Raw genomic sequence first — 24,868 nt, 5'->3', positions numbered from 1 at the left:
TTTTATACATTGTGTGACCATTAACAGATCTATTATTATTTTTATGAATTTTTCTTTTAAATCATAAAAACTGTAATATTTGCTGTTGCTTTTATATTTATGTATTTAGAGTGCTTTTCCCCAGTCCTTTTTATCATCATATGTCTTCAAGTTTCCCTCTATTGTCCTTTCGTTTCAGCCTGAAGGGCTCCATCTAGCTTTTCTTTCTTTTTTTTTTTGTACTTATGGATTTTTAAAAAACTGAAGTGTAGTTGACACATAATGCTATGTTAATTTCAGATGTGCAACAGAGTGAACTGACAAGTCTCTACATTACGCTAAGTTCACAAGTTTAGCTGCCATCTGTCACCAGGCAAGGCAATTACAATACCCTTATTCCCTGTGCTGTGCCTTTCATTCTCAGGACTTATTCATTCCATGACTGGGAGCCTGTATCTCTTCTCCCCTTCACCCATTTTGCCCATCTCCCCACCAAACTCCCCTCTGGCAACCGTCAGTTTGGTTTCTGTATTTATGGGTCTGTGTCTGCTTTTTTTGGTTTGTTTGTTCATTTTGTTTTTTAGATTCTGCCATATGAGTGAAATCGGATGGGATTTGTCTTTCTCTCTCTGACTTATTACACTTAGCATAATACACTCTAGGTCCATCCACATTGTTGCAGGTGGCAAGATCTCATTCTTTTTTATGGGTGAGTAATATTCTGTGTGTGTGTGTGTGTGTGTGTGTGTGTGTGTGTGTGTGTACTATATCTTCTTTTATTTTTCCATCTACCAATGGACACTTGGGCTGTTTCCATATCTTGGCTACTGTAAATAATACTGCAATAAACATAGGGGTGCATGTGTCTTTTCATATTAGTGTTTTCATTTTTTTGGGTAAATACCCAGTGGTGGATTTACTGGTTTATAAGGTATTTCTATTTTTAATTTTCTGAAGCACCTCTATTGTTTTCCACAGTGGCTGCACCAATTTACCCACTTAGGCCTGTTGTACACAGAGAGTTAGTTTATTATCAGTCTTGTATATTATGCTTGCTTTATTTTACATCTGTACTCATCAGTGGCAAAGCTGGAAACCCCGCTCTGTGGGCTGGTGGGCAGTGGGGAAGGTGGAGAGGCTGGGTTCCCTGTATCCAGCCATGGTAGCTCTTCCTTGCCCGGGGCCAGGCCTATCTTCTTAGGCCTTAGGGGCTGTGGTGGGACATGTTTGGACGTCCTTGAATTGCAGGCTCCTGAGAGTGAGTGGGAGTTCATACCCTGTTTCCCCGTGTTCGGGCAGGCGTGGCTGAGGTGTACTCGCCTCACTCAGACGCTGGTGGGCATAGGGTTCAGAGTGTTGCAGTTCCCTTGGAGGAAGCAACTTTGGAGAACTTGGCCTAAGTCAGATATTCTTCTTCTGGAAGACCTGAGACATTGTGTCATTTCTGGAGGAAAATGACAGTTGAATTTGGGTGGCTCTGATGTAGTTCACAGACTAGGCTGACACTGATATTCTTGGGGCGCTCCCCTCAGTTAGAATGGCCCTGCCCCACATACAGCTCTGTGCTGACCGCTGTGCCAGACAGACCCATCCTGAGGACTCCTAGGGGTCATCCCTCCCCCTCCCTCCTGAGCTCTGCTGCTTGGGAAGTTTTCTTCCCTCCCCCTTGGCATAGGCTCCCCCAGCTGCAGAGCCAGTATTGAGGGGGATGATAATGATGAGGTAGAAAAGTCCTGCCTGGGGCCATTTCTAGAAACATTCATGGGGAGTTGGCTCTGGTGCGTTCTATGCCCTGAACCGCAGTGGCTGGGACACGGGTTTTGAGGAAAGAGGAAAATTGAGAGGAGGAGGAGGAGGAAGGGGGAAGAAAGTAAATTAATGCAACATCACTCTGGATGTTAAATCCTATGTGCAGATCAAAATATATTCTTCAATAATCCATAATATCACACAATGTACAAGGTAATTAGGAGGCAAGATTATTAATCTGGCAAGAAAGGAGCCCAGAACAATTCATTTAAGCCAGAGAGGAGTATCTGGACTCCTCCGTCGGAGCAGACCAGCTCTGTGGGAGAGAAGAGTCACACGCACATGCTGAAGGCAGCATGTTTATTGAAGTTCACTGGGGGTACAATCAGCAGGGACTTTGTGTGCCTCCAAGAGCCTCCCTGGGGCTCAGGCTGGGGCCAGGCGCTGTGGAACCTGCATCGGCCCAGGGAGGCCTCTGGCTTTGGGACTCTCACACAGGCTGGCCAGGCTTCCATGACTATATGTTCTTTAAGATTTTATTAATCCAGGGCACATATGGGGAGATTCGAGTGAAGACAGAAAGAGGCTTTGCATCTCCAAGTCCGTAAGACACAATATGTTGGGCCACACCTGCACACAACAGGGGGCCCCCAGAATCCCCCTGTGGGTTAGAGAAAGCAGATCGTGAGCAGGGAATGTCCTTCTCTTCCTACTGTCACCTGATCCTGGTTCTATCAGCACCCTAGCCAGCTCCTAGATACCCCAGAGTCAGATCAGGATCCTGGCTCCTCATGGAATCCTAAGTTAGGAGATTAATGTCTTATTCCTCTCTGGCATGGAACTACAACTCTAGATCCTGTCCGTTCCATTTCTTCCTTTCTCTCCTGGAGTCCTGTTCAGGAGAGTAGAAGGGAGGGTTAGAGGCAGGGCTTGAGTATGTGAGGATGGAACCCCGAGGGAGGATTCCAGTTCCCATGTTGCTAGAAACCCACAGACTTAGGCACCACTCACTGTACTAGGGGACTTCCCGACCCCACCCCCTCCCAGGAGGATGCTGTCTCCCAGGGACTGCGTTGTGAGGAGGAAGTGGAGGTGTGTGGTCACCTTGTATGCCGATCTTGTCTTCCTGGGATTGCCCACACAGATTTGTAAGTTATGGTTGTAAAAGAAATAGTGGTTGCAGGCCCTGGCGTCCATGAGTCTCAACTTCATCTCCCTCAGAGTATCTGACACCACCTCCATCACTCCTGTTCTTCCCCAGCCAGCCACCCTGCACATTCTCCCAGGTGAAATAAAGGTAGACCAGGTGAGCAGGGAGATTGTCCCTATGGCATGGGTCAGCTTGGCTCTCGTTTGTAGTTGTGAGGGAGGGAGAGGAGATGGACCTCCGGTCCCGGGGAAAGTGGGGGGTGTGCTGCGGTAGGGGCTCCCTGGGCAGGGCCAAGAGTTGCTCCCCAGTGGGGTGGTGATGACACAGAGTGGGAGGGTGGGCCCCAAGGAGATGGTTTGGAAGAGAGAATGAGAAATGCACAGGTCAGGCAGGAGAAAGGTTCAAGAAGGGGGGGTGGAGATGGGCTGGAAAGCTAATGGCACCTTCAGTAACATGATGTCATTGAGTTTGGTGAATGAGTTGTAATTTGGGTGAATGATTTGTTCTGAGACTTCTAGCTTCTGCCATGTGGATTCTTCCTGTTTTATGTCATGAGATCCCAGAGTGACAGTAATTTTCCCGTTGAGAAGGAGGAGAGAAACAGGAGAAGGCGCTGGTCCCCTAGAAAGGGTCCCCTTCTGAGCAAGTGGACAGTAGGCTCTCTTCTTCCCCAGTGCAGGGCCATCTGAGGAACTCAGGTCTTACTCGGGACAGAAATGCCCACCTGGGATCATAGCCAGTTCAGGAAGGGCCAGGCCCTGGCAGCTACAGGGTACTGAGAGACTCAGGTGGCAGCAGGACAAGAGGGCCAGCATTGGCCTGCTGTGACCCAGCTGCCCTGAAGAGGGCGGTGGCCTCTGGAGGTGGAGATGGCAAATGAAAATGGGCTGGTTGCTTGCAATATACATTGCTGACCATCTTGAGATGAGCAGGGCACAAGAATCTCTCCTCAGGCCACTTTGAAACTGTGTGTAACTCTGGTTCCTATAACTCCTCACATGAAAAGAGAGTAAGTCAAAGTTTTCTTACCTTCCTTTACAATGAGCAGCGATCATCACGAACTCTTGACTTAGGAGAAACCCGCCACAGCTGGCAACATACCCCTCGTCAGTGACCATTTCCAGAAGGGCCATGTAGGGGCGGGAGCGTGGCTTGGACTCAACGCCACTGATAATTTCCTCTCAAACAGAGAACCCCTAAACAGAGACTCACCTGCTTTCAGACAGAGCACTGGGTGAGGAAAAGTAGGTGGAAGCTGAGGGCCCCCCAGAGCTTCTTTCTTACTTCTTATGGAGCTCAGCCCTCCACGTGTAATTATTGTTCACTTTCTTGACCCCAATCCACCCCATCAACCTACCCTGAGCCTACTTTCAGAACTTGATTGTTAGTCTTGATTCTGAGCTGTCATTTAAACGTTTCTTTTCTTTTCAAGATTTTATTTATTTATTTGAGAGAGTGAGAGAGAGCTGTGCATAAGCAGGGAGAGAGACAGAGGGAGAGGGACAAGCAGACTCCCTGCTGAGTGGGGAGCTGGACGGACGTGGGCTCATCCAGGACCCTGAGATCATGACCCGAGCGAGCCAAAAGCAGACAGACGCTTAACTGACAGAGCCACCCACGTGCCCCTAAACATTTCTTCATGTCTCTATCCTGACCTCCTCTCAGCAAGCACCAAGAACTGGGAATGAGAATGGTGCCTATTTTGAAGAAAGCAGTTCAGGAGGAGTTTTCAAAGCCAGTTTTCTGACTCTTTCTCCACCCAAGACTTCTCATCCCAGGGAAACTGTCATCAGCTGCAGGGAAAGAGTCTGACTCTTCCAGCTGGAGATTTCTCCCTAGAATACTTGCAATGGGATCTTGTAGCCTCTTTTGAGGTCTTCTTTGACAGGAAGTTACACCCTAGACTCACCAGCTCCAGCTTCAGGAGGCAAGAGAATGGCCAGCAAAAGAAATAGAGCCTGCAGGCTCTATTTCCCAGGGATGGTGTCCATGGTGAGCTTCCTCTGTCCCTGCCCTCCCTTGCCCCTGCTTTTATAATCCCAGCAGAAGAAAGGGGAGGACTGGAAACCACAGAAACAACCTAGTCACATTTTTGTTTTTCACTTTGGCCTGGCTATCTTCTTCATCAGAAATTCTTACAACCCTCTTCTCCTCTCTGCTGGTGTTGAGGCTGTGGTCAGAGCCCAAGGGTCCTGTTTACTAGGATGAAGCATGCACCTTTCCCATCTAACATAGCTCTCTTGAGGCAGCATAGTAACACAGATGGGGGGTAGATTAAAATTTTATTTTTTATTTTTAAAAAAAGATTTATTTATCTATTTGAGAGAGAAAAAGCAAGCAAACACGTGAGTGGGGGGAAGGCAGAGGGAGAGGGACAGAGAGAATCTCAAGCAGACTCCCCGCTGAGCATGGAGCCTGAGGCAGGGCTCGATCCCAGGACCCCAAGATCATGATCTGAATTGAAGTCAAGAGTCCTCAACCAACTGAGTCAGCCAAGTGCCCCTTTATTTTTTATTATTGAAGTATAGTTGACATATCATCTTCTATTAGTTTCAGGTGTCCAACATAGTGATTCAGCAGTTCTGTACGTTACTTAGTCCTCCCCATGATAAGGGTACTTACCATCCATCTCCATACAATGTTATTACAATATTATTTACCATATTCCCTATGCTCTACTTTCTATTTCCATGACTTACTTATTTTATAAAATATGAATAAGAATATATAAATATATGTAAAATATATTTATGAAATATAAGGATGTATAAATAGAAAGCATTTATAAAATATAGGGATGTATAAATAAAATATATCTATAAAATATAAATATAAATTTTATAAATAAGGAAGTTTGTACTTCTTAATCCCCTTCACCTGTTTTGCCCATTCCCCCACCCACTGCCCTTCTGGCAACCACCAGTTTGTTCTCTGTATTTCAGAGTCTGTTTTTTGTTTATTTGTTTGTTCATTTTTTTTGTTTTTTAGATTTCACACATAAGTGAAATCATATGGTATTTGTTTATAACTGTATTACTTATTTCACTTAGCATAACACCCTCTAGGTTCATCCATGGTGTTGCAAATGGCAAGATGTCATTCCTTTTTAATGGATGTGTAATATTCCACTGCACAAGCACGTGTGTGTGTGTGTGTGTGTGTGTGTGTGTGTACTGTATCTTCTTTATCCATTCATCTATCAATGGACAGTTGAGTTGCTTCCATATCTTAGCTATTGTAAATAATGCTGCAATAAATGTAAGGGCATATATATCTTTTTGAATTAGTGTTTTCATTTTCTTTGGGTAAATACCCAGTGCTGGAATTATTGGATCATATGGTATTTCTATTTTTAATTTTCTGAGAAAACTCCATACTCTTCTCTACTGTGGTTTACATTCCTACCAACAGCACCTGAGGGGTCCCTTTTCACCATATCCTTGCCAACAGAGGGGCGTTGGTTTAGGTGATGTAAGAATCTAGAATAGGGATCAGCAAACTTTTTCTGTAGATAGCCACCTAGTGAGTGTTTCCAGCTTTGCAAGTCATACTGTCTCTGTGGCAACTATTCAACTCTGTTGTTGTAGTACAAAAGCAACCATAGATAAGATGTAAACAAATAGGTGTGCAGTGTTCCAATAAAACTTTATTTTAAAAACAGGTGGTGGGCTGATATGGCTTGAGGGCCATAGTTTGCCAACCCCTGATCTAGAAGATCAGCCCTTTCTTCAGTCCAAATAATCAATAGAAGAACAGAATGTGGCAGTGAGAGAGAGAAGGAAAAATGGAGAATTTATTGACTACCCACAATATGTTTGGTGCTGATAGAACTTACATGCATCATCTCATTTGTAATAGTCCTTTTGGGTAAGTATTATTATACACAATTATGGAGCACTCAAGCGAAGCTCAGGATGTCACATAGCAGCAAGATCCAAGTTTAATATGTCAGATTCTGAAACTTATACTTTTTCCATTCCACTAATCTGAATAACAAGGGATGTGGGATGAGGTTAGTCCAATTAACAGAGAAAGAAATGGAATGTATAAAGGAGAACAGTTGTGTTCTCTAGGGGGTGTTGGGGTTTTCCACTTGTGCATTGAGAGTCACACTTAGTTTGATAACCATATGATATCTGCACTTGTCATTATTTGAGATATTACTCTGGGTTCTCATTTGTTTATGTGCATTGAGAAAGGAAAACGTTGTTCTTTTCTTTTTTTAAAGATTTTATTTCATTTATTTGAGAGTGAGTAAGCACATGAGGAGCAGGGGGAGGGGCAGAAGGAGAGGGAGAAGCAGGCTCCCCGCTGAGCAGGGAGCCTGACCCGGGCTGATCCCAGGACCCTGGGATCATGACATGAGCCAAAGGCAGACGCTTAACCGACTGAGTTACCCAGGAGCCCCAGGAAAAAGTTGTTCTTGACTAAACAATAACATGCCATTGATTACAAGATTCCTTCCTGTTGTAAAGGGGTTAAAATGTAAAATATTGTGCATTTTGGAATCAATGAAATATGATATATTGCAAGTATCTCATTCACTCTCATATCAGCCTTGAGAGCTATTATTGTTTTCATTTTACAGACGAGGAAACTGAGGCTCACAGAATTTGAGTCCCTTGACAAGATTTCAAAGCCAATAAATATCAGAACTAGGTGTCAAACACATACCTGTTTGACTTCAATCACATAATCTTTCCACATATCACCCTGCTTTCCTAGACTGTAAAAACAAAACAAAACAAAACAAAACAAAACAACAACAAGAATCTAGATAGGATTACTCTACCAGTTCCCACAATTTTATAAGACGCAATCCTTATAAGAAGTCCCTTATTTTACATTACTCATAGTGGTTCTGCTTTTCTTGATTGAACTCTAAATAATAGAGATATTGGGGCACCTGGGTGGCTCAGTCGTTAAGCGTCTGCCTTCAGCTCAGTTCATGATCCCGGGGTCCTGGGATCGAGCCCTGCGTTGGGCTCCGGCTCAGCAGGAAGCCTGCTTCTCCCTCTCCTACTCCCACTCCCCTTGCTTGTGTTCCCTCTCTCACTGTTTCTCTCTCTGTCAAATAAATAAATGAAATCTTTAAAAAAATAAATAATAGAGATACTGGCATTGGAAGTGAGTTCAGAAGAACCTACACTTAGGTTCTGTAACTTGGCTTGGGTTATCTATTGCAGGTTCTCTAATCTGAATATATTTCAAGGCACTGTTGTAAGTGGTAAAGCATATTAGTTGTAAGTTGTAAGTAACCATTATGGCATACAGAGCAAACCTATTAAATTATCATCTGTAGGTATCTGTAATCAAAACCAGACTTTAGGTGATTAAGAATTTGGTGACATAGAACATATCAGTGGAAATAAGGAGTATTATGGGGTTGATGGTTGCTTCTAGGTGCACTAAAGAACCTAAGAAAAATACATGATGAGCTTTGGGCTTTCAATTCCAAGCTTATGATCTAAGTAAGGGTCCAGAAATCTTCTCTGCCATAAAAGAAACCCTTCTCTCATGTAACTTACTGTCTAAGATTTCTAAAAATCAAGCCAATGTCTTATCCTGTGGGTGGTTTGAACATACTTGAATCACCAAACTGGCAGGGTCTCTTAGATGAAATTAAAGCATGGAGACTCTGAAAATTGGAATGGGAATATATGTGGGCATATTCTCATGAAGCTGGGATCTTGAACCCCGAAATTCCTTCAATCCTCCTTTGTCCATAACAGCAGCCCATCTTTTCCGGTCTGAGGAGGTTAGTCTTCCCTTGCTTGAAGAATCTGTAATGAGATTCCCTGAGGTAGTTACTTTGCAGCAGACTGCTGGCTGCCCCCTCCTACTACCTTTATCACTTCTGGATCTATAACCAGATTCAACTCCCAGTAGGTCCTAGACATGTGACCCATAAGGATTTGCAATGTACACCAAAACAAGATTTTTGCTAATTTGTATCAAGAGAAACATGAATAGAATGGGTCTTAAAGGCATTGGTGTAGGTGTTGGGCCAGCCTGACTTTATTGATGGGTTGCACTACATACAGATGCCAATGTCAGCATATTAGATCAAGCATGTTGAGGTGGCTCTAACTATTTGACTAGTTGGCTGGATTGACATATGGACCCAAAGGTGGCCTACACTAAGTGAAGCTGAGATGCCAGACTTCTTTGATATAGAGAAAGGTATTCTATGCTTTGCGGAAATCAGAAGGTAGAGATTTATTATTATGAGACTGGTTTACTCACCCCAGTGTCCTAGGAGAGCACAGAGAACATTCTTTCCCCCAAAGCTGTGAAAAATACATTAGGGAGAGGGAGCACTGGCATTTTTGGAGAGTGCTGTAGTGGCTATTTGCTACAAGTGTGGAGTGACCATGGGACCTGCTGCTACTGGATCTGGATCCCTGAGTACCAAGGTGGTGATGGGTCTCAGGGTGGGAGAAGCCGAGCTACCAGAGGTGCAGTGGGCTTGGTTACTCTAATGAGTATCAGAGTTGAAGCAGACGTTAAGATAGTGGTCCATGACTTTGACTAGTTGATCGTGGTGTCCCTGAGCTGAAATAGATAGACTACTAAGGCCTTAGTTGATTTGGATAAGTAGAAGCATTCTGGGTCTGGTAAACAGAGGTCTTAAATATCACAAGACACATGAACTAGTTCCCAGACTTGAACCAGCTCACTGACCCAGAGCCCCTTGAATGAAAAGGGTGAACTGCCTTTGAGGAAGGTCCTTGCTACAAAGCCAAAAAATTGTGCTGTACATCTTCCTCTTTGCCTTCTTCAAAGCTACCTATGGCCATTTACCAGAGTGAGTATGAATTAGAGAAAAAAGTCGGAGACATAATCATGCCTTTGTTTGTTTGTTTTTTGTTACTGGGCCCTGGATCTGAACCGATATGAATTCCCAAAGATCCAAAATGCCCATGGGAATCACCAGTCAGAGGAGGGGCTTATGGACTGATCAACAAATTTTGGCATGCATTTATCTCATAGTGGTCCCAGTGGTCGCAGTGGTTCCCAAATCAACCTTTGACTATTTCCCAAGCTCCAGAATGCAGAGGTAGGATGGATGTATTACAAACGTGACAGAATCTCCATCATGGTTGCCTGACTCCTGAAGTGAGGGCTATTATGGTAGAAAAGACCAAGTGGAGACACCAGAATGGCCTCTACCTACAAAAGTAGTAAACTAAGAGCAATATTATATTCATAGAGCATTCAGGTATTAGTGCAATTGCCAAATTATAGAAGGATGCAGGAGTGATTATTCTTACCACATCTCTTTTCAGGTCACCTGTTTGTATCAAGAGAAACATGAGTGGAATGGGTATTAAGGCATTGGTGTAGGTGTTGGGCCTATTTAGTCTTCAGTTATAGGACTTCTGGGCTCTCTGTCTTATGCCTGAAGAACTCCTGATTTTGTTTTTTTTTAATTGTGCTGGTGCTTGAAGGTGTTAGAGGACAAAGTGTTCAGGGAAGTAAAACGTTGAGCGGGAGGTGGATTCTAATGTCTCAGGGGGAGAACTCCCTCTAGGGTGAGAGATGGCAGGAGAGCCTCTCGTTTTACTTTCTCACTTCTGTTGTAGGCTCACTGCAGACCTGAGAACAGTTGGCTTTGTTTTGTTTTCTGCTCTGTCTCATCTACTTTCAAGAGCCTCCAAATTTATCCAGTAGTTATGCTAAGCAGTCTTCAAACCATCCCCTTCCCAAGGGTTTGGGTAGTCCCTGAAATCTGGGATGCCTCTTTCATAAACCTTGTGATGCTGCAGTCTATCAGCAATCAGCATTGGGCAGGCTGGCAAGAGATAGCTCTCTGCATCTTAGAATCAATTCTATCAACGGCGATCTTCTCTTATCTGGTGGGCTGTTGGAGGAGGCCTGTTTGTACCAACTGTCCTTTTCACGTGCCTACTTGAAGTTTGGTTTGTGGTTGCTGCCAAGAATGGGGTGCGGCAACTGTTCTGAGCCAGCACAGCAACAAGGGACAGAGGCATAGCCTCAAGGTGTGTTTTATGCTCTCCCATCTGTGGGTTCGATTAACTGAAGGGGTGCTACTCAGGACTCTTCATTTAACCTTCCGGGATGTTTTCCCATGTAATCATTCTTCCCTTTGGTTGCTCCTTCTTCTTGCATTTCCTTATCTCTTTACAGAGCCATCCAGGAATAATTTTGTTCCTCCCCTAGGTGCCATATTTGACTGATACAATTTTGAACATTTGGCTGGTGTATTGATATGGCCATGGTGGAGGGACCTAAGCAACAACATCTCCTGTGAAGGACTGATTTTTTAGTGCTGCTAAGAGGATTGTCATAAGGAGAAGAAAGGAGTGCATTTCCTAGGGCAAACGTGTCTCATTTAAATGCAAAATCACACTGTGAAGGGCATATTTCTGTGGATTATTTTTAAAAGATTTTATTTATTTATTTAACAGAGAGAGACACAGCGAGAGAAGGAACACAAGCAAGGGGAGTGGGAGAGGGAGGGGGAGAAGCAGGCTTCCCGCAGAGCAGGGAGCCCTGTGTGGGGGTCCCAGGACCCTGGGATCATGACCTGAGCAGAGGGCAGACACTCACCGACTGAACCACCCAGGCACCCCCCTGTGGATTCTTCAAGTTGCTCAACTCCTTCCTGATTTCGTGGCCTTTTCTAACTAGTCTTAATCCCTTGATAATCACATGACACATGACTGGCACTATCTCCCTCATCCCAACCTTCCATTCATTTTCTTTTACTAAGATATGAGTTCTTTCAGTGATGATATTTGTGTTAGTCTGGATATCAAAAATCTCTATTCCTCTCAGGCTCTAGGTTTCTGGATAAAATGCTACTCATTCACTCACTTTATCAGTCAAAAAATGGTTTGATGGGCATTTAGTAGATGCCAGACTCGTGATACAAAAAGATGAGTCTGTATTCTTATAACCACAGCACAAAGAGCAAAGTGCTGCAATGGAGAGTTGTAGAAATATTGTGGGATGGGAAGAGAAGCTCCCAAGTCTGCCCTGGAAAGGCAGTGACAGCTTCATTCCAACTGAGATCTCAAGGATGGGTTGCATTTTGTCATTGGGCAAATTGAGACATGTTTTCTGAACAGAGGTAGCAACATATCCAAAAAGGGCAAGAGAAAGGCTGGGTGACTGGGGGAATTACAAGTCGCTCAGTGTTACTGAAGCATAGTTAATGGAGAAAGGGCGAGAATGGTGGAAGAGGAGGCTGGATAGGAGCCAGTTTAGGAATGGCTCATCTGCTGCAAAAGTGTGGAGTTTGTCCCTACGTCAGTGGGGTTAAAATATTGTGGTCAAAAGCACACTAATACTAATTTTATACTAATATAAAATTTACCATCTCTACCATTTCTAAGTGTGCACAACAGTGGTGTCAACCATATGCAGATTATTGTACAATAATCACTACGAATTTTTCAGTTTGCAAAACAGAAACTACATACCCATTGAACAAGAGCTACCCTTTCCTCCTTCCCACAACCTCTGGCCATCACCGATCTATTTGTCTCTTGAGTTTGACTACTTTAGTTGCTTCATATAAGTGGAGTATTTGTCTTTTTGAGACTGGCTTATTTCACTCAGCATACTGTCCTCAAGGTTCATCCATGTTGTAACATATGACAGGATTTCCTTCTTTTTTTAGGGCTAATATTCCACTGCGTGTAGTTATCATGTTTTCTTTAACTAGCTACAGTCGACATTTAGGTGCTTCCACCTGTTGGAGTGTTCTTTTTTTTTTTAATTGTGAAATTGATCACCTATACATGTAGGGCTTATAATTTACATGTACAGCTTAGTGAACAATTATAGAGCAGGTGCTCATGTAACTATCACCCAGATTAAAAACTAGAACATAGCCAGCAGGTGCCCCCTTTGTGAGAAGATTTTAAATCAGATTCTACCTCTTTAAGACATTGGGCTACTTATATTTTCAAATTTTCTTGTGTCAGTTTTGGTGAGTTATGTTTTTCTAAGAATCAATCAATTTTCTAATCAAGATTTTCAAATTAATTATCATAAAGTTATATTATCTATATAATATATATCATTATATATAATTTATAATATATATCATTATATTGATATATATTATATAATATATATCATTATATTATAATAAAATATTTTTAATGTCTTCAAAATGTGGAGTGATGCCAAACTTAGGAAGAAACTGAAACAGCATCAGAGTGGGAAAGACAGGGTAAGGCAGTAGGGATATGGCAAGGGTTTAGAAACCAGGCCCTGGTGCTCCAAAAGAGTGTTCAGAATCTTCTAGGGAAGGTGGACAGATGACGACATACTCAAGAAACAAGCAGGGGTCCTACACTCAGGGACCCTGAGCATACCAGGACTCGGGAAAAAGAGGTCTGCCCAACCCAAGTCAAGTTGGGATGGGGTGTAACTCAACTTCTTTCCTCCTTCTCTCTCTCTCTCTTTTTTTGTTTTTGTTTTTGGGCCCTCGGCAGGAAAATGAAATGTCCTTTAAGCATTTTCTCCTGGGCAGAGTAGCCTGGGGGAGGGGGTGAGTATGTGAGCATTTATTATTGTGAAACTTTGGGGGAATTGCTGGTCCTAGTGGAGATTGGGAAAGTCCTAACCAATGTCATGATTTGCCTTTAACAAATTGCGGGTGGAGTGACCAGCTTTCTCCAGACTGCTTCGTGGATTGGGGGGAATCCTGGGAGTAACAGAATGAAATGAAAACCAGATGAGGATGTTGGTTTTCTCAAGTTCATAACTTTCACATCATGAGCCTCATCAAGATCATGGAAAGTTCTGACTTGCATGAAAGTATTTATTTCTTTATCCTATCTATCGCTTTTCAGAAAGCTGATAAAAGAATTCACATTTTTCCCCAAAGGAAACATTAAGCAGTCTTAAGATAAGGGTGACACCCTAGGCCTGTGACTCCTTCATCTACCCTTTTTTCGAAGGTTACTGCCTATGGAGAATGGTGACTGCTTTAGGACGATGGGTCCTTTAGCTCACTCTTGGGCCTGAGACTTACTAAAACTTCCCTCCGGGACAGAGGATGGGCTCTTCTCCCATTGAGCTTCTTTGCTTTGCCTGTCAGGTCATCTCAATATTAGCTGGATGGAATTCAGGAGAACTTGGTCCTGGGAACATCCCAGCCCTAGGCTCTGAGAGATTTTACAGAAAGGGTCTTGTGTGGTGAATGTGCTCCCTGCCACCTCATGGGGAACAAATGAAGAACTGTTGGGGTTAGAAGGTGAGGGTGTTTAACTCAGAACGGAGTGGCTTTGCCTGGGTTGGGGTGGGGCAGGTATGCGTGGCAGCTGTCTGGAAGCATTATATGGACTGTCATACGGTATGTGTTTTGTTTGTACCTATGGTTTCATACATAGGGTGGAATAAGGCAGAGGTTGAATTCCAGATACTTTCTCACCAGGTTGTTGTCTGAATAGCCAGATGGGAGAGGCTGGGATGCAGGCTGGTGGGGAAGGAGGTGGCTAGGTGAACTAAAGCCCTCTTGCTGCTCAAAGTGGTTACATCTTGGAGAGTACTGGCCTGGCAGTCTGGACACCAAGCTTCCCATTCTGGCTCTGGCGATAACTCTCTGAATGTCCTCATGTGGCCACTCCCCTTTCTGTGCCTCAGTTTCCTCATATTCCACAGGAGGAAGTTGTTCTATATTGGTGGGTTTCAAAAATTTTAATTTTTGGGGGTGCCTGGGTGGCTCAGTCATTAAGCATCTGCCTTCGGCTCAGGTCATGATCCCAGGGTCCTGGGATCAAGCCCCGCATCGGGCTCCCTGCTCAGCAGGAGGCTGCTTCTCTCTCTCCTGCTCCCCCTGCTTGTGTTCCCTCTCTCGCTGTGTCTCTCTCTGTCAAATAAATAAATAAAATCTTTAAAAAAGTTAAAAAAATTTTTTAAGGCCAGGTATATCTTTTATGAAGGAAAATTTTATACCTATGTCTGTATCTGAAAGAGCTAGAGATATGCTCTTCTGATTGAAGTCAGGGACTGGGGACCTGAGATTATTTCATTCATTACCTTTCTTTCCATTTCCAGGGACTTCACAGAGCAGTTTAAAAGCCATGGAACAAGATGATAAATACACAGACAACCTTCCATTCTAGTGCCAATAGAACGTATTTCTAGGACCAATGAGCTAAAGAACTGAAATCATGACAATTTTGAGGCTTTCTACCCATGATCATGGAATACCTCTTCTTTTATTTAGTTTTCCTTCGATGTCACTCATCAGAATTTTGTAGTTTTACTTATATAGATCATACACATATTTGGTTTATACTTAAGTATTTCACTTTTTTGGTGCTAATGTAAATGATACTGTGTTTTTAATTTCAAATTCCATGTGTTCATTGCTGGTATATAGAAAAGTGATTGATTTTTGTTTATTACCCTTGTACCTGCAACCTTGTTTTAATTGCTTATTAGTTTCAACTGGGGCTTTTTTTTTTGTTAATTCCTTTTAGATTTTCTATATAGACAGTTATGTCATCTGCAAATAAAGACAGATTTTTTTTCTTTCTTCCCAATCTGTAAACATTTTCCCCTGCCCTTTCTTGTATTATTTCATCCCCTAGAATTTCCAGTATGATATTGAAAAAGAGCGGTGAGAGGAGACATTCTTGCCTTGTACCTGATCTTAACGGAAAACTTCTAGTTTTACATCATTAGGTATGATAATAGCTGTAGGGTTTTTTGTTTATTTGTTTGTTTTTTTTTAGCTGTAGGTTTTTCATAGATATTCTTTATCAAGTTGAGGAAGTTCCCCCTTTATTTCTAGTTTACTGTAAGTTTTTATCATAAATCAGTGTTAGGTTTTGTCAAATGCTCTTTCTACATCTATTGATGTGATTTTTATTTTTTAGCTTGATATGGTGGATTACATTAAGTGACTTTAAAACGTTGAACCAGCCTTGCACACACTTGGTTGCGTTGTATAATTCTTTTTAAAACATTATTGCAGGGGCACCTGGGTGGCTCAGTCATTAAGAGTCTGCCTTTGGTTCAGGTCATGATCCCAGGGTCCTGGGAATGAGCCCCACATCGGGCTCCCTGCTCAGCGGGAAACCTGCTTCTCCCTCTCCCCACTCCCCCTGCTTGTGTTCCCTCTCTCGTTGTGTCTCTCTCTGTCAAATAAATAAATAAAATCTTAAAAAAAATAAAACAATAAAACATTACTGCATTCAATTTGATAATGTTTTGTTGAGGATTTTTGCATCTACGTTCATGAGAGTTATTGGTGTGTAGTTTCTCTTCTTGTACTGTCTTTGTCTGGTTTTGGCATTTGGGTATAGCTGGCCCCACAGAATGAGTTAGGAAATATTTCCTCTGTTTCTATCCTCTGAAAGAGATTACAGAGAATTGACATAATTTCTTCCTTAAATGTTTGGTAGAATTTACTAGTGCTTACTCTAATTCTATTATTTCTTTTCTTCTGCTTACTTTAATTAAGTTTTTTCTTTTTTTCCTAGTTTCCTAAGTTGGAAACTTAGATGATTGATTTTAGAGATTTCTTCTTTTCTAATAATATAGGCACCAACTGCTATAAACTTCCCTTTAAGCACTGCTTTTGTTACATCTCATTAATTTTAGATAAGTCGTGTTTTCATTTAGTTCGAAATATTTTTTTAAAAAGATTTTGTTTATTTATTTGACAGAGAGAGACACAGCGAGAGAGGGAACACAAGCAGGGGGAGTGGGAGAGAGAGAAGCAAGCCTCCCGCTGAGCAGGGAGCCCGACAGGGGGCTCGATCCTAGGGCCCTGGGATCACGACCTGAGCTGAAGGCAGACACTTAACAACTGAGCCACCCAGGCATCCCTAGTTCGAAATATTTTAAAAATTTTCTTGAGATTTCTTCTTTGACCCATGCATTATTTAGAAGTTTAATCTCCATATATTTTGTGATTTTTTTCATTTACCTTTGTGTTACTGATTTCTAGCTAAATTTCATTGTGGTGCAAGAGAAGATATTGTATGATTTCTACTCTTTTAAATTTGTTACGGTCTGTTTTATGCCTAGAATGTAGTTTATCTTGGTGAATGTTCCGTGTGATCATGAGAAGAATATGCATTCTGCTGCTGTTGGATGAGTAAGTCTAGGGATTTCCCTTGTATCAAGTTGACTGATGGTGTTGTTGAGTTCACCTATGTCCTTACTGATTTTCTGCCTCTGGATCTGTCCATTTCTGAGAGGTGTTGAGGTGTCCAGCTATGATGGTGGATTCACCTGTTTCTTTTTGCAAATCTATTAGTTTTTGATTCATATAATGTGATGCTCCTGTGGATAGGCACATGCATCTTAAGGACTGTTATATCTTCATGGAGAATTAGCCCCTTTATCATTATGTAATACTCTTCTTTATCCCTGATAACTTTCCTTGCTTTGCAATTTGGTCTCCTGAAATTAATATAGGATTAGTATTTCTTTTGATTAGTATTACTATAGTATATTTTTCTCCATCCACTTACTTTTATTATTTATTTATTTTTTAAGATTTTATTTATTTGAAATAAAGAGACAGAGTGAGAGAGAGAGCACAAGCAGGGGGATGGGCAGAGGGAAAGGGAGAAGCAGACTCCCCGCTGAGCAGGGAGCCCGATGTGGGGCTCAACCGCAGGACCCTGAGATCATGACCCGAGCAGAAGGCAGATGCTTAAATGGCTGAGCCACCCAGGCGCCCCTATGGAGGGCAGGCCTTGTTAAGAAGAACAGAGTGTTCTGTGTGTTCTGTTTTATTTCAGAATGGATCCTTTTCCTTCTCTCTCTGCCAGAAGCATGAGGGTAGTTTTCTCCAGTGTTTACTGTGAAAACCTGGTTAAGCTCTAGGAGGTAAATCTCACAAAAGTATGGGGTCCCCCTATGATGGGTCCTCCTGGAGTTTTTAACTCTCCTGCTGTCTACACTGAGCCTTCAGCAATTTGTGTAGATAAAGTTGAGCTGTAATTGCTCAAGTTTATCTACACCAGCACTGGTTCCCACAGTGGTTTCTGCTCCCGAGTCTCTGCTCCAGTGAGCCATCACTTCCTGTATTTGCCTTGTCAGTCTCCCTAATCATGGGGGTAGTGGTTTGCCCTATGTTCCCCCCCCCCATCTCTTATGGTCACAAGACGAGTTGATTTTTTTAGTCTGTTCAGCTTTTTACTTGTCGTTTTGAAGGTTTGTCAACTTCCAAGCTCCTGACATGCAGAACTGGCAGCTGGAAGTCCCAACACTGGGAGTTTTATAAGCTCCTCAGGTAGTTACGATGTGTAGCCGGGGCTGAGAGCCGCTCTGTGAAGATCTTCTCAGGGACTCTTAACTTTAGGCTAGTTGTGTTAAATTGGATCGGATGTTGCCAGATCAATGCTGCGAGACTCTGGGGTTTTGTGGCCCTATATTCAAATGATCCCTCTTTGACCACTTTCATATTGTCAAAACCAGTTTTGCCTTTTCCAAGATCTTATGATATTTTTGGGTTACTTGTTTCCAATTCAAGGGCTTTCTGACAATAGCTCCTGGGATAGATAACCACTTTCAGCTTTGGAGAGTGGGAGGTTCCAGCCCCCATTTTTAGCTTTCCTCTGCCACCGGGATCCTGTGGCATCCTAATAATAAGTCACTTTTTGGGTAATGGGGAGTGAACCATGGAGGGGAGAGGACCCATCAGGTCTCTTTGGGAGCGGTTTTCTGCTCTGTAATTTCTGTACTCTGTATATCCAGCAATAGATCCGGGGTTTGGCACATTGATGGGGGTGGACTGAGGCAATAAAGGATCATAGCGATAGGCTCACTGGGACACTGTGGAGGTGTCACGGCTGGCCTAGGCCAGGCCTCTGAGGATAGGGATTGTTACATAACAAACATTCAGCTGAGTACAGTTTAAAGATCTAATTGGCTTGACTAAATGATTCATGAATCAGGCAGCATCCCATCTAGAAAACAGAGGGTTGTTCTGAGGAGATGCACAAAATGGAGGGTTTCTCTAGAAGGAGGGTAGGGCAATGAAGCAAAAGAAGAGGATTGTTTCAGGCAAGTGGCTTTTCCTTAGGGAAAAAGCAAGGGGTCTTATACAGATTACCTCACCTTCCTTAGGGGCATGGAGAGGGCCCACGGGGCAGATTCATTGGTGTTGACTGAAAAATTCCTGACTGACCGTTTAAGACTACATTTCTGGGGGGAGGTTGAAACTGCAATTAGATTAGGTATCAAGCCCCTGGTTTGGGGACTGGATCTAGGTGAAGCCATTGTGGGCCTGTGGTTTTCTTTTTAACAGCCTGGTCACTTACCTCTTGGAGGGTTACCAGAACAGGATCGGCCAACAAGAACAGGAACAGCAGCATCTTCTCGAAAGGCTGAATGAGTCTGCAGTGGTGTGTGTTTTCTTTTTCCAGGCTTTTCAGTCCTAGAGGTGAAGTAAAAGGGGGCAGGCTTAGTAACCACCAATTTCCTCCTGGTTCTATTGATTCTCAAGAGATGAACCTTCACCATATCCCTCTTCCCCTCACACGGAAAGGTCTTTGTGGTGAGGTTGTTGCAGGAACCACATTTCCTGTTGACAGCATGACCACATTCACCAGGAGAAAACCCTGGACTCTCTGAATGGAGCAAGGGGCTTTGGTATTAGCCAGAAATGGTATTCCCTTCCCCTAAGTCAGATCCTCCAAGAGTATGAATATGACCTACATATGCCTTGGATTTCTGAGTAGGTAAGTGTGTATTTCCTAAAATAGCATGCTTTACCCAAACCTACTCTTTGTAGAGCTTCATTTTTTGATAGTTTGAGTGGTTTCTGTTTGTTTGTTTTTGGGTCTAAATGCAAGAGAACCAAGCACTGGTCTCTCCTAAAACACACTAGGCAAGAGCCTAGTTGTCCATCAACCTCTGGGTAGTTTCAGGCAAAACTGCCAAGTGTTGGGGCTGGGGCTGAGGGCCAGAGGATGGGGATGAAGTGGAGATGGGGTGTTGACAAGAGTACTGGGAAGATAAGGTAATGACAGAGTAGGAGAGTTTGAGAGGAGGGGTTTAACAGACCAACACACTCGAGTTCATGGTGTGGTCTCAGGTTGTTCTGATGAAGCTAATGTTGTTTTCAACTTCCTGACATCTCAAAGGTTTAAGAGGCCTTAGTATCAAAGTAGTTGGTGGCACGAGGTAGAGACCAACAGGGGAGAAACTAAAGCTTTGCCACTCATTCTGAGTTTCTTGGTGACTCTTTCCCACCCATCCCAGGTAATCTTGTGCCCCAGGAAAGATCATGACATAATCAAAGCGTCTGCCCCACCCCCCGCCCCCCCCCCCGGCTCCCTGTGTCTGGTGAGAAACCAGGTGTAGTTGCTCCGCTGTTCTTGGCACACAGGGGCTTGAGGGCTGTCTGCTTTTGGATGGAATGCAATCAACCTGACACTTTAGAAAACTTCTCCTCATTCTTTTATAATTTCATACAGATAGGAGGGGACTTCTGAAATCTTATCTCAAACTGGACATAATATTTATGCTGCTTTTGTATCTGTTGGGTCAGTGATGACTCAGCAGGTGGAACATACAAAGTAAATTCTTATCTTCATTCTTTGCCCCTAACTCTCATACAGGATTCAGGAACTTGGTAAGTCACACTAATACAGGGATTCCAGAAGATGCTCAGGTTAGTCAAACAGTTATCACTTGACTGAGCTGTACGGATTGCTGGAAGCCCTAGGGAGGCAGATTTCATCTCGGAGAAAGGAGATGGGATGGGTCACTTGGTCTCAAAATACAGATAGATATGAGAGCGGCAGGGGGCATGGCCATGCGGCCAAGGGGCTGGGAGAGGAGAAATGTGAGGAGCAACATCTTTTCATTAGAAGAACTGTCTGGGAGTTGGGAGACCAGGGTCCTGCCCCGTGCCTATGGAGAACTCACCCCAGGGCTGTGCTGGCCCCTTACCTTTCCAGGCCTCCTTTTTAATGGAGCTGGTCAGTGTCTATCAGTGTACTTCGAGATTGTGACTTTCTTAAGCCATGAATATTTTCCCTAAGTAAAATTTGGACCCATGCTGAATATTTAAAACCAATGAGCAGAGGTGCCTGGGTGGCTCAGTCGGTTAAGCATCTGCCTTCAGCTCAGGTCATGATCCCATGGTCCTGGGATGGAACCCTGAGTTGGGCTCCCTTTTCGGTGGGGAGTCTGCTTTTTGCTCTTCCTCTCCTTCTGTCCCTCCCCTGCCCCACTGATGTTCTTTCTCTGTCTCAAATAAATAAAATAAAATCTTAAAAAAAACACACACCGATGAGTAGCTTTGATTAAGTGGTATGGGGTGGGGACTGGTCACTTTCTTCTCCTTCCCTTTCAGGCAGCACCATAATTTGAACACCACTTGACATGATGGAATCTGATTGACTGACAGGTTGTCTACCAGACAACCCTGCAGATGCAATGTTTGGGCTCTTTGGGAGAGCTGGAAACTCACTCCTGCAAGTCAAGTGGCCTGTTGTTGCTAAGAAGTAAAATCCTCAGTATTGCATGTTCAAGCGTGCTTGTCAAGAGGATGTTTAGCTTGATGAGACCAGGAATCAGTGTAATGTGGGCTTGATATTAGCAGAGCTGCAAGTCAAAGTGAATATGATGTTTGAATGTAATTCATTCTGTTCCTACCCAAAAGAGAGAAGGATGTTCTCAAGAGGCGGGCAGATCACCTAATATCATTATAAAAGGGAACAAGAAATGTGACAAGATTTTACTCTATTATAAGACAGAGATAACATGGCATTGCTATTTTAATTATATGGGCACTGTCTATTTAATCTTCATGTATTTAATATTGTTCTTTGGAATGTCAATGTACATAATGATATACAGTTTTTTTTGCATATTAAAACAGCACAATAAGATATCCAACAAAATGTAAATCTCTAAGAAAAGATGAAAAAATTGCTGTTTAAGTGACAGAAACATAAGATAGTATACTATACATGTTAATTGTTTAATTAGTCTTACAGTTACTTACTAATGGCCACAGTAAATAATCCTATTGTGGAATAGTTTAAAAATAGCATATGGTAAGAGAAAATTAAATAATTAAAAATAAAATAAAATTTCAAAACACCTAGGTCAACACTCAGTCTTAGAGAAATAACTTAGATGTGTGTAATTATTTGTTACATGTTATATTATCATGTTTTACTTTTTGTTGTCTATTTTGGCTAAGTACCCAGTTAGCACTCTAAAAATTAGGGTCCCTGGTACTGGTAGAAATACATTGGGGTGAATTTTGACCTTCTGTAACTGTTTGGAGGGGCAACATAATGTTTCTCCTAAGATCATGTTGACAGGGAAGGATGCAGAACACACTGTGCTGGGAGGGCAGAAGTGCAAGTGCAAATGGCGTGGTTTGGACAGGCAGAGATGGGGTGACCCTAGTGCCCACATCTTCAGTGTCTTCTCCCTGTCAGCACCCCTGCTCTTTGGAGCAGCTGTCTGGAGGCAAATTGTACTTTTTGTCCAGGCTGGGAGGTCCCAGGTCCTTTGCATTTCGATCCCATTTCTTCAGCATCTCTGTTGACTCAAGGTCAGGGCTCTCTTGTGGTCCCCTGCAGAGGTGACAGAAGACGCTTCTTGAAGAACCCCAGCCCTCAATATCCTTATTCTCTAACTTTCTGTACCTGTCCAACTTATTCTTGGGGCACCCTCCTTTCCCCAGACAAACTCAGACATCGTTATCAAGGTCACCAGCCTTCACCTCTGCGACTCTGCTATAGTTAATGTCTAGTTATAGTCAGTGAATTGCCAATGTTTAGTTTCTCCTGACTCTGATGATCTGCCCTGGGGGTGGAGGCACTGGGTCTCTGTAGGCAGCAAGTCTGCTGGAGCTATTGGTTTGGGAGAGAAGTTCCCGGTGAGGTTTCTGTTTATGAGCTTGTCATGGTTTTCTGACTTTTTGGTTAAGTCAGGAGGGCCTGTAATACAGAGTTTGCACCTGGAGAAAGAAAGTGGGAGGAACCGAGTCCTTTTGCACTAGTTTTCAGTGTGCAAAATACTTTCTTACCGAAGTTCTGCTGCTGAGGTTTACTTAATGGGGAAAGGTACGGACCTATGGAAGTCTGGAGGAAGGGCTTGGCTTTTGGGATGATCATGATGGGAATTGTCTTCTGGAGGTGAGCACTGTGAGGTCTGTAGATATCTTTCCAGCAGGGCAGCTGGAGGCAAAGAGCTGCCTTGGAAGTGCTGACTGGCAGAGAAAGACATGGAGGCGAGATGGGTCTGCCCTGATGTTTCCTTGGCACTGAGTCCAGAGTGGTGCTCTGGGCTGCAAGTAAATGTCACAGAGAAGGAGGGCTGAATGGACTCTTCCATCGCTCTCCCCTCCCCCTTCCCCACCACCAAGTATTCTTTCTATTTGCCAATGCAAACAATTAATAATGAGACTGTTATCCCCCAGAGCAGGCAAATAATAGATAATTCCTATGGGTAGATGGTAGCAAGTGTAGAGAGTGCCTGAGTATTGTCAAAGATGTAATGTTGATTAAAATTTTGTTGATACATGGCTTACACTGAATATTATAGGCAAATGACTTGCTGATAAAAAAATAGCCATACAATGATTAAATTTACCGAAGTATTTTTGTATATAGCCAGTTAGACTTGATAAAATATGTGTTCAGTGATTATTCCATTTAAGATTATGGAAACTGCAAAAGTTCAGATGGTAAATGTCACACTGCAAGGAGTAATTAGCATCTTGATGGATGTAAAAAAACCTCCCTGCTGATTCTGTACAGTTATCTTAAGAAGGTATTTAAAGTATGGTTTAAATTTTGTGACTTTAGTAATCTTTTATTTGAATATAATATTGATATAGATAGTCATGGGCTAATTTTTTGGGTACAAGTCATTATTTTAGTTAACATTTTGTAGGGAGTTTTGTATAACCTTAGATTATCAAAATAAGAGAATGAAGCAGTGGTCTGTAGTCCAGTGGGGGTTGGTGTGGCTTAAGGGTTTAAGAGAAGGACACTAGCTGTGGATGGGCGCTTGGGTTGCTTGCGTCTCTTGGCCATTGTGAATAGCGATGCTGTGAACGAGTGTTTGGTAGCTATTTTTAAAAATGCATATCTTTACTTTTTTCTTCCTTCTAGTACATGTATGGTTTCATTTTTTTTTGCATTTATTTATTTTAAAAAATTTTTATTTATTCATTTGAGAAAGAGTGAGAGAGAGAGAGAGAGAGAGAGAGAGAGAGAGAGAGAGAGAGATGGAACAGGGGGAGGGGCAGAGAGAGAGGAAGCAGCAGATTCCTCACTGAGCAGGAACCCAGGGCTATCCCAGCACTCTGAGATCATGACCCGAGCTGAAGGCAGACGTTTAACCACCGACTGAGCCACCAAGGCGCCCAATTTTTTTTTTGCATGTAGGTATCATATCTATTTGAGTTTTATTTTGGCTTTTAGTGTGAGGAATAGGTCCAATTTTATCTTTTTTCCCCCCAAATAACTATCTAGTTGTTCTAATACCATCTATTAAAAGTTCACTGTTTCCCAGCGATTTGCCACCTTTATCAAATATTAAATTGAGCCTTGTATGGAACTTCAATTCTGTCCCTTTGGTCTGCCTGTGCTACACATAGCACGGGCATATGGTTTCAGTACAGAGCTTTGCCTAGGGGAGAGAAAAGACTTTCCGTCCTTCTCCAAGGCGGTGGGGGGAGGAGAAACGGGGGACTGGTTGGCTTGGCGAAGGGAAGAAGCTCCTCCCGATCCCCCGCGATGGTGTGGGAGGGGTTAATTGTTCCTGGGGAAGAACCCCATTTTCCTGGAGGGGCTCAGACTCTGTTCTGGCATGCGTTTGTTGTGTACGGAAGGATGGTTAAGGAACACATGAGAAATCAGTTATTTCCACTCTAGACACGGACATTTATTAAGGCTCTGGCACCTTCCCTGGAGCCGCCCCAGGGCAGAGTCAGTCACAGCTGGGGGTGGGGAACGGGGGAGGGGGGGAGGTGGAAGGGGGGGGAAGGCGGGGGGGGGGGGGTAGGGG

At 43.1% G+C, this 24,868-nt stretch overlaps 1 protein-coding gene across 1 annotated transcript; it reads right to left on the bottom strand.

Annotated features, from left to right (window-relative positions):
- Positions 1 to 2,245: 2,245 nt before the first annotated feature.
- Positions 2,246 to 19,200, bottom strand: LOC113909271 (mast cell protease 4-like). The gene is made up of 6 exons (XM_027570350.1): positions 19,147 to 19,200; positions 4,788 to 4,845; positions 3,909 to 4,058; positions 3,324 to 3,458; positions 2,833 to 3,089; positions 2,246 to 2,389 (listed from the first exon to the last, which is right to left on the bottom strand). The coding sequence occupies exons 1-6, from the start codon at positions 19,198 to 19,200 to the stop codon at positions 2,246 to 2,248; spliced, it is 798 nt and encodes a 265-aa protein (XP_027426151.1).
- Positions 19,201 to 24,868: the final 5,668 nt, after the last annotated feature.

The sequence above is a fragment of the Zalophus californianus genome, chromosome 6 (genome assembly GCF_009762305.2).
Source record: "Zalophus californianus isolate mZalCal1 chromosome 6, mZalCal1.pri.v2, whole genome shotgun sequence".
NCBI classification, from domain to species: Eukaryota; Metazoa; Chordata; class Mammalia; order Carnivora; family Otariidae; genus Zalophus; species Zalophus californianus.
The sequence above is the reverse complement of the archived record's forward strand: the minus strand, read 5'-3'. Positions and strand labels throughout refer to the sequence as shown.

Excerpts from the sequence above, each read along its gene's own strand:
- LOC113909271 (XM_027570350.1), bottom strand. The coding sequence starts at position 19,200 with ATGCTGCTGTTCCTGTTCTTGTTGGCCGATCCTGTTCTGGTAACCCTC. Across the intron at positions 3,090-3,323 it reads CAATGACATCATGTTACTGA|AACTACAAACGAGAGCCAAG; the intron begins AGGTGCCATTAG and ends TCCCTCCCTCAC. Across the intron at positions 2,390-2,832 it reads AGACAAGATCGGCATACAAG|GGGGATTCTGGGGGCCCCCT; the intron begins GTGACCACACAC and ends TCTAACCCACAG.